We start from the raw sequence: 14,166 nt of genomic DNA on the forward strand, positions 1-14,166 counted from the left end.
GAATGGTTTGTGGCCGGTTATTTTGAACAAAAACATTTGCACTTTCCTTAAAAATCCTTAGGGTTTTGGAATAAGTACTTCCATTTATTTTGCCCATTCATCTTTGTAGCGACTCCTGTATTTTACTTCTGGTTAAAGTTGCTCTTCCCAAAAACAACTAAGGATCTAAGCCATGAGTGTCAATAAAAAGCTAGCCAGCATCTCTGTTGCTGCTGGGCAACCTGTCTATGGGGGTTGGCAATGGAGGTGACAGAGATATCCTGCAGGTTTTGTGCATTAGGAGTGGGAAACATAAGTTTTCTGTCATGGAAAGGATCATTGAAAAGGTGTTTTGGATCTACCTTGCTTTAGAAATATCTTTGTTCAGTGGTGGGACTAATGAATCTCCAGAGTTTGTAGTGAATCTTTGCTGTTGGCAACATGGAAGTTATTTTGATGGGAAGCAACATGGAAATAAATGTTATTGGTATTTGATATGGGTGTTAGTAAAAATCATAGTCACAGACAAAACCCCAATGAAGGGTAGCCTCTTCTTATGTGGCAGAAAGATAGGCTAATTTTATCCAACAAAGTATCTGGGTGCTGGTGAATCATTTAATTTCTCTAATATTAATAACATTATGCCACCTAGTGCATTAAAATATCAGTGCAATTTGAACTGGGTTTTTAATGACAGAAACCTCATTTAAAAAAACCCCAAATTTGGCTACCAATTTAGGCAAATTCAGATTAAAAAAACCCCAAAACCTATGCAAGCCCTCTCCCCTGTATTCCCTTGTATGTATCTCAACTGCTTTATGTACAGAGTTGCTTCAAAAACGGGCAATTCTATAAATATTTTGAAAGCAAAAGCCCACGTGTTCAGTGCAACAACTGCTGTTTAGGTTTTTATACAGAACTTTAGAGCAGATGTTGTGAACTGAACACCTAAGTGCCTAGGCAGTCTGAGAGTATTCTTACCTGTAAATACCTGGAGTTACTTTTGGGACAACATGGGATGTGGAACAGTTTCTAGCTTAACTAGGTCTAGGTGCAAGGACTTATTGATGGCGCCTAATTTCACTAAAGAATGTTAAACCTTCATTTTGTCATATCATTAATATGCCTCGATTGCAAGGCACTTTTCACACATTTTTGGTGAAATAGAGCCTGAGGCATGCTCTTTATTTGTGGAGAGAGCCAGCAGTTCTTAGCACACAAGAGACTCACTTCAAGACAGTTTTGAATGATCTTTACTAGAACATCTCTTTCTCGTATGTATGAGAGATTGGCCTGATTTTTTAATTTGGAGGCTACTAATCTAATTATAAGCAACATGGAGGATATTTTTATAAGTCATTTGCACTGATCATTCTTTTTTTTCCTCCAGGATCCTTGTTGGCTTTGAATTTGGTATAATTTGTTTATGTTGAATCTTGTTTTATATGGTTTACTTTCCTCATCTGACATCAGTCACAGTAAATTTAAAAAAAAAAGTTAAATTCATATGCTAAATTCATCTTTGGTAAAAAAATATTGGGAAAGACATAGCACAGACTTTGTAGTGGCCTTTGCCTACCAGTTGCTATCATTTCTTCCAGTGGCAGTTCTGGCTTGTTACACTTTCCTAAGGGTGAGAAGGATGTGACCAGGACTCTGCCTCCTGCCCAGTGAAGCTGGACATATTTGTACTCTGAGACGTGATGGTAATTTATAAATGGAATGCCCACAGTTCTTTCTTCCTTTTGTTCTTTGTCAGCTGTAGAGATTAAATATTGGAAAAATACTTCTATTGATATATTTTATTTACAGTCTGAATAATTCTTGATTGGATTGTCTAGAAAATGATATAGATTTTGTTTGTTAATGCTTTTGGGAATGGGGAGTGCACAGAAGGCAAGTTTCAGGAGAAAGTCCAGTAAAGCACAGTTTCATTCTAGGAAGGCACTGTCCTTCAAAACAGCATTTTCCTTCTTTTGGATGCCTCGAATCTGAGTTCTTTCTAAAAGTCTGGTATATTTTGATTTCAAGTTACATTCTTTGACCTAAAGGATTCAGTAGCTGTGGTTTCAGAATGATGTGTATATACCTCAGAATCCTAGCTGTCACCCTTTTCTAGTATCACTTCTAGATGCCCAGTTATGTTATCATTGATTCCTTGTGAACCAGAACAGATCCTCATCCTGGGAGCTCTCCTGGATCCAGGAGAAAGCCAGGAGCATTCTGTGGAGACCTGTGGTGGCTCTTCTGTTCTTTATGGACTGGCAGATGGCAGAATGCAGCTTGGTCATGTGAAATTTGTAGTCCAGACTTGAGCTTTACTGATCTGGGGGATTCAGTTGGTTTGGAGTATGGAATGAGAGTTTTTACTGCTTATGAGATGTGAGCCTTGTGTGTTATTGGGGAATACTAATATTTAGTAATTTGTAGTTGTTATATTCCTTCTGCCATAACATCCCTTGCATTTTTCTAAGAATGAGAAAACTGGTTTATGGATTAGGAACAATATTAGAAAAACAGGTAGTGACTGGATGACAGAATCAGAACAGTGTTTGGGATTTTCCTAAACAACATATTTGTTTTCCCAGATCTAAAATAAACAGCTAAAATAAGGCAAATTGGGGTTTTATCTTTGCCATAACATAACACTTCCACATTTATCTATCCAAAATACCCTGAGAAGATCCTGGGCTATTGAAGCTGGAATCTGCTCACTAGGTAAATTCAATTTCAGCCAGTTCTGACCTGTTTTTCTGATGTTAGATCAGCTTATGAAAATAAGCTGACTTGGAAATACGATTTTGAATGCAGAATGTAACTGCCCCTGTATCAAGGTGCTGTATGGTACTTATCCTTGGATTTTTATATGTTGAAAGAACAATCTCTACTGAAAGGGTAACAAAATTTGTGGTTTTGTTCCTCCTAGTTCAAACACTAACTTAACTTTGAATGTATGTGTTTATTATTCTTCATAAGAGGGGTTCTTTATGTTGAAACCTGTTAAGGCAGCAAAGAATATTGAGTAGAAGAAAAATCAAAATTCAGCTTGTAAAAATATTCCATTTTCTCTGAGTCTTAGGATTGTTCTTATTTCTTCTAATATAGAATCAATGCAGCAACTGTATTTGACCAAAGAGCAGCACTGGAAGGTGCTAATGGAGAGAAAAACATCTGAGATCACTTTATCTGAGGACTCCTAGTAGACCTCTGACTTCTCATAAAGACTGTATGTGAACAGCTGATCTGAAACTTGAATTTCTTAGGCTTAAAGCAATTCTGAAATTATTTTATTGCCACTGCAGTCATAGACATAAATCAATGCAGGAGATCCAAGGAGATTTACCAAACTGTCAGGAGAGGAATCTTAGGACCAAATAACTTGGGTCTGCTGTGGCCAATAAAGTTCTATCATTTCTCACCAGATGAAAACTATCCCTTTTTCACTTTTTGTGAATTTTTTATTGAAATAAGGGTAGCAATTTCCTCTGTTGTTATTACAACATGAATGAACTCTTATTGAGTTGCTCACTAAAGGTTTTATAGCAAAAGTACTGTGAGTGTTTTCATTATAAATGGGTATCATAAAACTCTATAACTTACTTGTAAAAAGTCTCTGCCAATAGTTATCTGGCACATCCATGGTTGGTTCTGGAGCTAATTTATTTAAAATAATTTATTAAAATAATTGAACAGCCATTGTGAAGTAATGAATGTAGCAAACAATTCTATTAATGCCTGGTGCCTCATAGCACTGTTCTTAACAGCAACAGAAATTTTGGGAGGAGAACTATCAGTAAAGCACTGAGTCAGTTTTGGTAACTATGTTAATTTAGACATAAAACCATTTTTCTGAGCAAGTTACCGTGTATATTTAATACATTACATTATACAAATATTCTTCTATTATAGTGCATTTGATTAGTGTACATATGATTGAAATACTGCAGAAGCCTTGCATTTTAGAGAGTGGATTTTTTTAGGCTAAATTGACTGACACCATTGATATGAGAAATGCAGGAAAATTGATTGCAGAAGGATCTTTTTCTTAAAAGAGTTTGCAAAAATCTCATCTTTAAAATAGGATGTTGTGCTTTTTTTTAACTCTTATGCATGTCCGTTGCTCACTTTCTCTACCTCTCTAATGTAACTCTGCTTTCTACTGTGGTGTTTCCATTGTTGTAATTTGAGAATAGAGTAGGCTTGTATTTGTGTGAAAGTCGGGGTATAATGCTATACACCTGGTCAATAATTTTAATTTAATGAGAGAAATTGTATGTGCAATTATAGTAATAATAAAACTAGGGATTATCAACATTATTAATTAAATCTGCAGCATAATGAAGGTTTCAAATTTTTGACATGAACAAATCAAGAATTCTAGCAGGAAGATTATCAGATACTTTTCCTGAGAGAGGAAAGACACACTCTGAAGAGTTAGATTAGGTGATAATGAGTGGCTGTGACCTCCATGCTGCTCTTTTTGGATAGAGACCCTTTCTCATTATCGTAATAAAATGAGGGTCCTCCAAAAATGCAATGTGCATGAGTTTTTTTTTTAATCATGAAAAGCTACACTAAGAGATGCTAGAAAATAAAAACCACGGTGTCACACCAAAACCTAAATGATACAAAGTAATCAAACATGTTAAAAGAGTGTTCTTGTTTTTAAATGCCAGGCACTAGGTGTTGGAAAATTTACCCTCACACCATGAAGTGTCTGTGACATTATTTATTTAGAAGTAGATGACTGGTGCATATTTTTTTCAGGGAGCACATCTCATTTTCTGGAGTGCCCTGCTACACATAACCCAGAGCCCCTGTTTGTTTATAGGAGTAGTTGAGGTGGGTGTTTTTCCTGTTCTCAGACTGTGACCCCCCAGGGTAAATAAAAATGAGGGCTATGTGAAAACTACTAATGTATGGTCTCTCCTTAATTCAGACTTCAGATCCCCGTATCTTGTTCAGCATTCTTGTACACCACTTGACAGTTCCTCTCATCTTGTTGACAAGTCCTTTTTAGGGTCTGTGTGGCTTCATTTTAATGGATTTCAGACCCCAAAATATAATGTATAAAGCCTTATCCATTATTTAAAAGAAACAAGCATGTACTTTCTGGAATTTGTAATGCAGATGCTGATACCAAGAAAACCCTACAAATAGGAATAGATTCTTGCAGCTTAAAAACAAGCTGGTGTATCCAGCCCTCAAAAATGTAGGGCAGAAGAACCTGAGAAACTTTTGGTGTCATGTGTCGCATAATTTCAAGAATTTAATCTTTATCATATGTAATCTTTATCATATATATAATAAATAGTTCTTACTTAAATATATATCATAATATGGATAATAAATAGTTATTTCTTATTCTTACAGGGTTCTGACTCTACATGTAACATAGTCATTATTGGGATTGCCTGACAGAATAGGAGAAAGAAAATGTAACAAATGTTGAGTACAAGGGTAATTGCAAATGTCTTTTCTTTCCCCCCTAAACCATCGTGCTCATTTGTGACCAGTGGTTTCCCCAGCGGTTTTATCAATGTAACCCAATTTTGTGAACACCTACCTGCTCTACAGTGACTTCTGCATAACTGCAAGCGAATTCCTTTGCAGTCTCTTCTCCTGCCCTTTGTAGCCACTCAGGGTTTATCCTGTAGAAATGGAGGGATATCACGTTGGAGGAATAGCTCAGGAAAGCTGAGTTTATCCTTGGGTATTTCACTTACCTTTGTGGGGAGTAATTTGAAGCAATGGAAGCTGTGATTTGTGGGAGTGGGGATATGTGAATATTGCTAGGCTGATAGCAGTGCAGTGCCTGGTTTCTTTTATCAACCACAAAAATACTTTAAAAGACTGTTTTATCTTCAGTTCTCAATATTGAGGGAGTTCAAAGCCAGCTATTCTCTTATCCTTGAAGCAAAGGCAAGAGAGAAGTCTTATCTTGGATTTTGACCTTACTGATTTTGTCCATCCTTTCTGTAAAATGACTTATTCTCTATTATCTCTTTGACAACCACTTGTACTTTTTATCTGCAACAGACTTAGAGCATCTCTGAGTGCTGAGGAATGTGAATTTTGAGGTGCAGGGCTGCTTCCTCTTGGTTTCATAGTGAGAAAGGGTTTGCACAGGATTTATCTTTTGACTCCTAGACAGTCCAGAGTAAGGAACTTCCTATTTCATCTTGCTCTGCACTTTGCTTCTCCCTGCAACATTGATGTAAAGTTGCTACTCAGGCATTGCCACATTTCATGCATCCTTCAAGCTGATACCGCCAAATGTCTTTTCTCTTATGCACATAACAATATTCCTAGATCAACTTTACACTTCTCCTTGGTGGGTAAACGTCAGAAAGGACAAATACCTCTTCATCAGCTTGACCCCATCTGAAGGAAGGCAGTTTTAAAGGGAAGTTGTAGTCAAAGTTGCTGCAAACCAAAGCACAACTCACTGCCAGCTTAGATAGAAAGCCAAAGTTATTGACAGAAGTTTCAAAGCTACTGAGTTGGGAACTGGTCAGCCTCTACTCAGCCACACACTATTCCATGGTGTACACCACAGGGCTTTTAAATTAGGTGCTATGGCCACTGTTATAAAAATCATTGCAGTTTTGTTCACTGGTCTCTGCTGCTGCCATGGAATTGTTGCAGTAGTTTGGATTATTAAGGATTCTATTTGGGAGTGTTTTAATGACATCACTTTGTTACTATATCATCTCATTAAATTGCATTACTCAGTAATGGGTCATCAAAATAAAAATACATGGGTTTTGTTGGATGAATATTATAATCCTCCCTCCTTGCCTTATTTGTCAGTTACCCTCTTTCTCATCCTATAAATTTTGATGTGTTTGGGTTTTTATCCATGTTTATATATTTGGTTTGTCACACTAATTTTCATGTCTTCACCCACACATTTAACCTGTCCTAGCTTCAGGTAGGAGGTGTTATTACATAGCATGGGTGAAAGGAAAGACACACAGCTCTGATCTATCAGTTCTTGACTGTTGGGTGTAGCATCTGCTTTTGAAATTCTCTTCTGGGAAAGCTGAGATTATTTAAGGCAAAATCCCCTTTGTGATATTGTTTCCACATTTGCTGCCCTGCCTCTGGATCTCAACATCTTCATTTTATTCTTCTGTAAAACTGCTTTGAAATCTGCTGGCTGTTCTTACCAGAAGCACCCAGATTTGGGCTGATGGTAATATCCATGGAATTCACAGTGGGAAATCAGCTGACAGAAGCCTGTAAGATTTTCTGGTCTCACTAAATGACTGGAGATCAATTCAGAGAAGGCAAAAAAATGTTTTGACCAAAGTTTTACTAATATGTAGTGATCATCTGAATGTGAAGTGAGCGAACAGGAATGGTAGGAAAATTTGAGAAAAGGTCTTCAGCAGCATTTTATACAAATGAACATAGACATTTCTAAAAGGAAGGCAATAGGTCTTGGTTCCCAGAGTGGCGTGGAAAAACTGCCTTAAACCCCCTTGTGGGAAGCAGAGAGTTAAGACTGCTGTTGTGTGTAATATTTCAAATCATGAAGTCTTTAATGCAATTCATCCCAAGTTCTGTATTGGTATCTTTAACAGATGCCTAGTTTTATTTAATATTTTTAGGAGGAAGGACAGGTATACTGAAGAAACAAGACTTTTGCCCCAGAACTCATTTATTCCTGTTGTAGAAAAAAAGAAATAATTTCCTTTCAGAAGACTTGATCTATGCAGTAACATGGTCACACATTTATTTTGTCACTTGGATTAAGTTTCTACAACAGGGCTATGTTCATAAGGATGTAGGTTGCTGGCATGTGTCCAGTTATCAATACTGAAATATTAGGGATCAAGCATTTACTGAACGCCATTCCTCAAACGCAGGGGCTTCACAGCATCTTGTTGCATTCATGGAATTCATTTGTTTGCATTATCTGGCTAACTGGTTCTTTTGTATTGCCAAGGTGATGAACAGATTTGACATTTAGCTGATTACTTCACCAAAATTAAACAGAAAACAGGGCAACCATCCAAAGTTCCTTTCAGTGTGAAACCTAATTATAAAAATGCTTTGAGCAGCAATTTCTTTTTGGATGTTAAAGTGCTTTTATTAGATTGTTCCCCTGTCATTTTAAAATTTATTGCTAGACACTTATAAATGGGGTTGCCTGCTGAAGTAGAATTATTTTATTTTCTGTATTTAAGATGGAAGGAAAAAGTGTATGGAGAAAATTTTAGGCTGAATTTTTTTTGTTAGTATTTTACGTGTTTCTGAAAAGGAAGGAGAATAACTAGTGCTGGGTTTCACAGACCCAAAATATGTAATTTATCTCTGAGTTGAATAAAATTGTATCTGCTTTTTTTATTCTCAATTCAGCTACTCCCAATTTCCAAAACCCATCACTTAGCAAATAATGAAATCAAATATGTGATTTAAATTTGAGTACAGCAGTAGAAGCCTATCATTAATGTAGATTTACACAATTACTGGTGATAGAAAAATCTAACCATGTACTTGTACCTGTCTTTCATAAGCCATTACCTGTTCTCAAACAGCATAAAAGTACTCTTAAGTCATTTGTCAAGGGCATTGAATATAAGTAGGCCAAGTGAATTTTAACCAGTAAATTTAGAGCTGAAGACTGAAGTGGATCTTAGGCGAACTTTCTTGTGAAGTATTTCTTCAATGTCTCGGAATACGTTTAACTTTTTATACTGCCTGTTGTTATTAACATCCTTTGGACCCCAGACAAGGTGTGATCTGGGGAGATTTCAAGGTGACAAAATTGTGGGATTTTGCATATGATATTGTCTAGCACACTTTGGGTACTAAATCATCTTGTGAGGACATAGATTAATTCTTGACACTGAGATCTATTAATATACCTTGAAGCCCAGTGAATTATGTGACTCTGCTGTTTCAAGCTGTAGAATTCTGTCATAACTAGGAGGAAATATTTTGCTGTAGGTAGATTAATGTTGAAAGCTTGTCAAGAAAAAGTTCAACATTGAAAATTTATTCTTTCTCTTTTTGCCAGTGCTAGAGCTTCTACAATAAATACCATTTGTGATCTGGGGAAAAATAGAGATATAATTTCTTTTATATTTGTCTGTGTTATTAGAGTTTCAATTATATAGTCTATTTCTTATTAAAAACTCCATCCCAGTGAATAATCTTACAGAAGGTAATTTTTACTCCTATCTACCTGAGAGCTTTTCTCATAAAGTACGGTAACTGTCAGTACTTATCAAATAATTTAAATCATGCCCATTGCAGAATAAGTAATTAAGATAACTCAACATTCTGTATTAATAAATAACAAAAATGAGAATAAGAGATTTGCTAGATACCCTTTTTGAAGATAATGGGTAGGACTTAACATGGATGTTTTGAGGAAGCTTTGAGTTGACAGAGAATGCAGTCTGAGCAACAGAGCTAAGAGTGGGTGTGCAACACAAATGTGGTTTTTTTTTTGTTTTGTTTTTTTTTTTTTTTGAGTGTTGAAGCATGTTTCAGTACTAAGCCTCCTTAACTCCTCCTTGTATCTCTAAAGTGTCCAGGGCTGGGGGTGTTTAGCCTGGAGAAAAGGAGGCTCAGGGGAGAGACTTTATCACTCTGTGCAGCTCAGTGGAAGGAGGGTGGAGCAAGGTGGAGCTCGGCCTCTTCTCCCAGGCAGTCAGTTGACAGGACAAGGGGAAGTGGCCTCAAGCTGCACCAGGGAACAGTTCAGGCTGGACATCAGGAAAATTCCTATGTGAAAAGGGTTGTCAGGCTTTGGAATGTACTGCTCAAGGGAGGTGGTGCAGCCACCATGACTGAACAGCACTGAGTGCCATGTCTGCTTGACAAGGGGGTCAGTCATAGACTGCACTCAGGGATCTTGGGGGCCTTTCACATGCTAAATGATCCTATGGTCTAACTACTTGCTTGTACACGTGATAAGTTATTCAGAGCTATGGTAAATGGGGAGAAACACATTGCTGTTAATTTGAAAGCTCCCAGATTGTGCCCCTGCGCACAGAGAACACTTCCTTGCTGTGTTTTGTTGTTCACAATGTCTCAAATGGATGTGCCCTGTTGCTGTCTTTTGTTGTGCCAGTGGGCCTCCTATAATTGAAACCAATATGTGTGTATATGATCTATCTGCCTGAACTGTGTAAGGGCACTTCAAACACTCTGAAAGCATAAACGTAAGTCAGTTTCTCATCATTCTGTTTCCCTCTGAAGTATGCAAGGGATGTGTGGACCTGGCTTTAATACAAGTACTGTGCAAGCTCATCAGGAGCAGCTTGGCCAGGGTCATCTTAATAGTATTCTTCTTGATCCTGTGTTGGCTTTGTGACAATTTCAGGGAAAAGTGGCAAAAAAATTTGTCTGTTTAGACCTTAGTGCACCTTGAGGTTTGAGTCTTGCAGTAGAGCTCAAATGAGGCATAGTAGCAATTAATATTTGTTTATCAGAGCTTATTTTTGGGTTTATATTTAACTTTAGATGTCTGTCTGAGAAGACTTTGTTGGACCAAAATTGATTTCACAGAAACATTAAGGGAGAAGGAACTGCAAGACTTTTGGCAGGACAACAAACTCATATGCTGAACTCATTTGTAGCTGCTAAACTGAAACTTCCTGTGACACAAAGGCCACCAAGTTTAAGTTATTTTTGAAAATAAATTGAGTAGTTTAGTCACGGCCAAGAAAAGACAAATAGAAAACCATCTTTGGTTGCAAAAGTGCTTCCTATAGTATTTCTAACTTCCACCTATTGTTTCTCCATAGGTGGATGGGATACTGTGCCTGGCTGACATCCTCACTGATACCAGCCATTCTGAAGCCACCCATGCAGAAGCAGCAGCAGTAATTGCCCAGATCACATCTCCACATCTCACATTCACTCAGCATCTCAGCAGCTTCCTGGAAAATATGGAAGAAATTGTGACAGCACTTGTCAGTAAGTTTTCTACAGGACTTCTGAGTCCAGTTAAAATAACAGGTTAATATTTCTAATTTCATTAGAAATATTCCGTAAATAATGTTTAGCACCCTTCCCTTAACAGATAAAATAACTATTTTAAATTCTGAACCAGAGAATTCTGCAATTACATAATATCTTTTTACTCCAGGCCTCATGTGAATAGAATTTATAAATATCTGTAAAAATAGTATCTGTGTGAAACTCTATCTCAAGAGCCTCCAAGGAGGACTCAGCAAAGCATCCTTTTGTCTGGTTTTTGTCTGTAAAAGAGGAATATTGAGAACTGATAACCTTTATGCCTGTTGTATTTTCCAAACTTGCTTGGACTCAAGCTCACCACTACATCTGCATCTGTATCATAATTCAGAGGAAAAGCAGAGTGTCATATAATCTATGGGTATTGTTACAAGAAAATGAAAGATCTGTCTTTCTTGTCTAGGTCTCTGATCCATGGTAAAGTGAGCCAAAGGTAGCAGCAAGACTTCCCTTAACCTGGGCCAGTGAGGGTACTTTAGAAAAACAAGATTACATTTCTCATTGCTTTCTAAAGAGAGGAATATCTTATTTCTGGCAGTGTGCTCCCTCCCTCTCAAATAGCAGAAGCTTTCATTCAAGCATTCTTTTCTCTCTAGTCTAGAAATTCAGTTTCCCAGAGCTCCAAGTCAGAATGTACTGTTTGGATTTTCTGATTTGATTTCTCATGTATAATAAATAAGTACATTTAGAATTTTTTCTAGTGAATTCAGTGGTTGCAGTTAAACTGCAGAACTTCAATTTGAATACAGTTGGGGTTTTTTTTGTTTGTTTGTTTGCTCGTTTGCTTTTTAAAGAAGAAAGAAAGAGTAGTATGAGTGCTTGAGGATTCTGCTATGGCTGGAAATTATCTGAGCGGTATTTAGGCATTCTTCAAGAGGTCCAAACAGAACTAATGATGCAGAAATCAAGGGAAAAATTTATGCCTGATGTCCTGCAGCAAATGGAGAAGCCTGTGCCCCAACACTGCCTGGAATCCAGTGGGTGGAATTCCCCTCTGCTGAGCTTGGTTCTGTTGTAGCTAGCTCACCTGACCTGGTTTGTTTCAGATTATTTTCTGGGTTATTTTAGTGAACTGCAATCAAGGGACCATCTGAACAGTATATCCAGAATATATTAGCTGGTGGATCATTCCTCAGTTGTTGCTCTGTAAGTTCCACAGGAATTTTAGCTGTACATATTCTGCCCAAGAAATGTAAGTGTTAAAAATAGAACATGTATAACTTTGCAAGAGCCGTTTCGGTAATCACACACCACTTTCCTTGTAATATTTATAACTCAGTAATTGAATTACTGTAATATGTTTAATTTCTAAACCATGCAGAAATCCCATTACCAGGTGATTCACATCTTAGTTAAAGTACATATGTACAAGGGATTAAAAGGTAGCTGTCTCTTCAGCACTTATTGAAGTTGAAAAATATGCAGGATGATTTTTGACTACAGAGAATTAGATTTAGAGATAAGCAACGATAAGCAACATGTACCTTGTTCTAAAGAAGAGGATAGAATTAGTCTCATATGGGTCATTTACTTTTAGCTTTCTGCCTCCTGTATTTGATTTTATTTAGTTATATCAAGCTTTATTTTGAACAACATGCAGTGAAATATTCCCAGTAGAACGATATACTAGGTAGAGCATATAGTTCATCAGGGGTTCTAGTGAGGTGGGTGTTGATGTCTTCCAAGTAACAGGTGATAGAACAAGAGTAAATGGCCTCAAGTTATGCCAGGGGAGTTTTAGATTGGATATTAGGAAAAAGCTACTTCATGGAGAGAGTTGTTAAATGCTGGAAAACTCTGCCCAGAGAAGTGGTTGAGTCGCCATCCCTGGAGGTGTTTAAAAGCTGTGTGGATGTGGCACTTGGGCCCATGGTTTAGTGATGGACTTGGCAGAGATGGGTTTGGTTGAAGCTGATGATTTTAGAAGTCTTTTCCACCCTAAACCTCTCTATGATGTTACATAACTGACAAAACTAAGTTTATATTTTTTGTTTCCTTTTTTAATCTCCCTGTTTATGAACTTGATATTGACTAATAAGATCACTATTGCAAGCTGCAGATGCTTAAATACTACCTTTAACAGCTGCATTGAAGGAATGACTTTTATCCAGCTTATTTTCTGCATTCCTAGAACTGTGCCAAGAAGCCTCATCAGGTGAAGTTTTCCTGCTGGCTTCAGCAGCTCTTGCCAATATCACTTTCTTTGATACCATGGCTTGTGAAATATTGCTCCAGTTAAATGCAATGAAGATTCTCCTAGCAGCGTGCTCAGACAAACGCATAGTGGATACTCCATATTCCCGGGATCAGGTGAGGAATTTCTCTGTCACATTTGGGTAAAAGCCAAAAGATTTCAGCACTGTGTCTGTTTTGATACAGCCAATTCTTTCTTGGGTCCTTTCATTATATTGCCTCTTCATCTGCTTCAGTTCCTTCTTTGGTTTTGGTTGTTTTTTATTTATTTATTTTTTTAAATGAGCATTATAAATATGACAGCTTTAATGTGATTTTCAAAAAGAAAAAAAAATAGTTGAGTTCCATATATCTAAGATAGTAGAATTCATTGTTTTTCATCATGAATTAGGCCAAATAGTGACACAGAGATCCAGAGAGGTTATGGGATCTCTGCCTTTGGAGGGATTCAAAACTTGACTGGACAGAGCTTTGAGGCAAAGATAAATATGGAGTCTAAATATAGAGTTGTCAATTCAAAGATGAATTAGCTCCAAAAGCTGAATAAGGACCTGATCCCCAGCCCACTGACGCTGGTGGGCTTTAGACCAAGTCCTGTCTGCCTGGTAGATGGCTTGCAACTTTTTATTGGCAAATACTGCTAATGTGCTTTTGCCTTTCTCTTTCCTTCTCACTAGTATTTTAATTTTTTTTTGTAAAGGGACACAGAATACTAAAGGTCTATGCTAATGCACAGATGAAATCAGGGGGAATTCTTTTGCTCTTCTCCGTCACTCCTACGCAATGGGGTGGTTCAGGAGCACTGCTTATTTGGTGTCTCAGTGATTAATTTTGCCTCAGCAGTGATGTGTATGAGGCCTGAGAGCTCAGTAGTGGCCACTGAGGGATGGAGGCTGATACTCAGCAAACTTAACCTACTTCTGTCCATGAGACCTTGTGACTGTAATTCAAAGTGCACCATTCAGGCCTCACAACCTTCCCTTTCACCACTCTGAA

The 14,166-nt window shown here is 37.4% G+C and overlaps 1 protein-coding gene across 1 annotated transcript in view; it reads left to right on the forward strand.

The window, feature by feature from the left end:
* Positions 1 to 14,166, forward strand: part of INSC (INSC spindle orientation adaptor protein) — a 129,788-nt gene that overhangs the window by 101,753 nt on the left and 13,869 nt on the right. Inside the window, exons 8-9 of the mRNA XM_005426314.3 lie at positions 10,746 to 10,917; positions 13,109 to 13,287. Of these exons, the coding sequence (XP_005426371.2) occupies positions 10,746 to 10,917; positions 13,109 to 13,287 (351 nt within the window). The remainder of the gene's footprint in view (positions 1 to 10,745; positions 10,918 to 13,108; positions 13,288 to 14,166) is intronic.

This window comes from Geospiza fortis, unplaced genomic scaffold (assembly GCF_000277835.1).
Source record: "Geospiza fortis unplaced genomic scaffold, GeoFor_1.0 scaffold327, whole genome shotgun sequence".
Lineage (NCBI taxonomy): Eukaryota > Metazoa > Chordata > Aves > Passeriformes > Thraupidae > Geospiza > Geospiza fortis.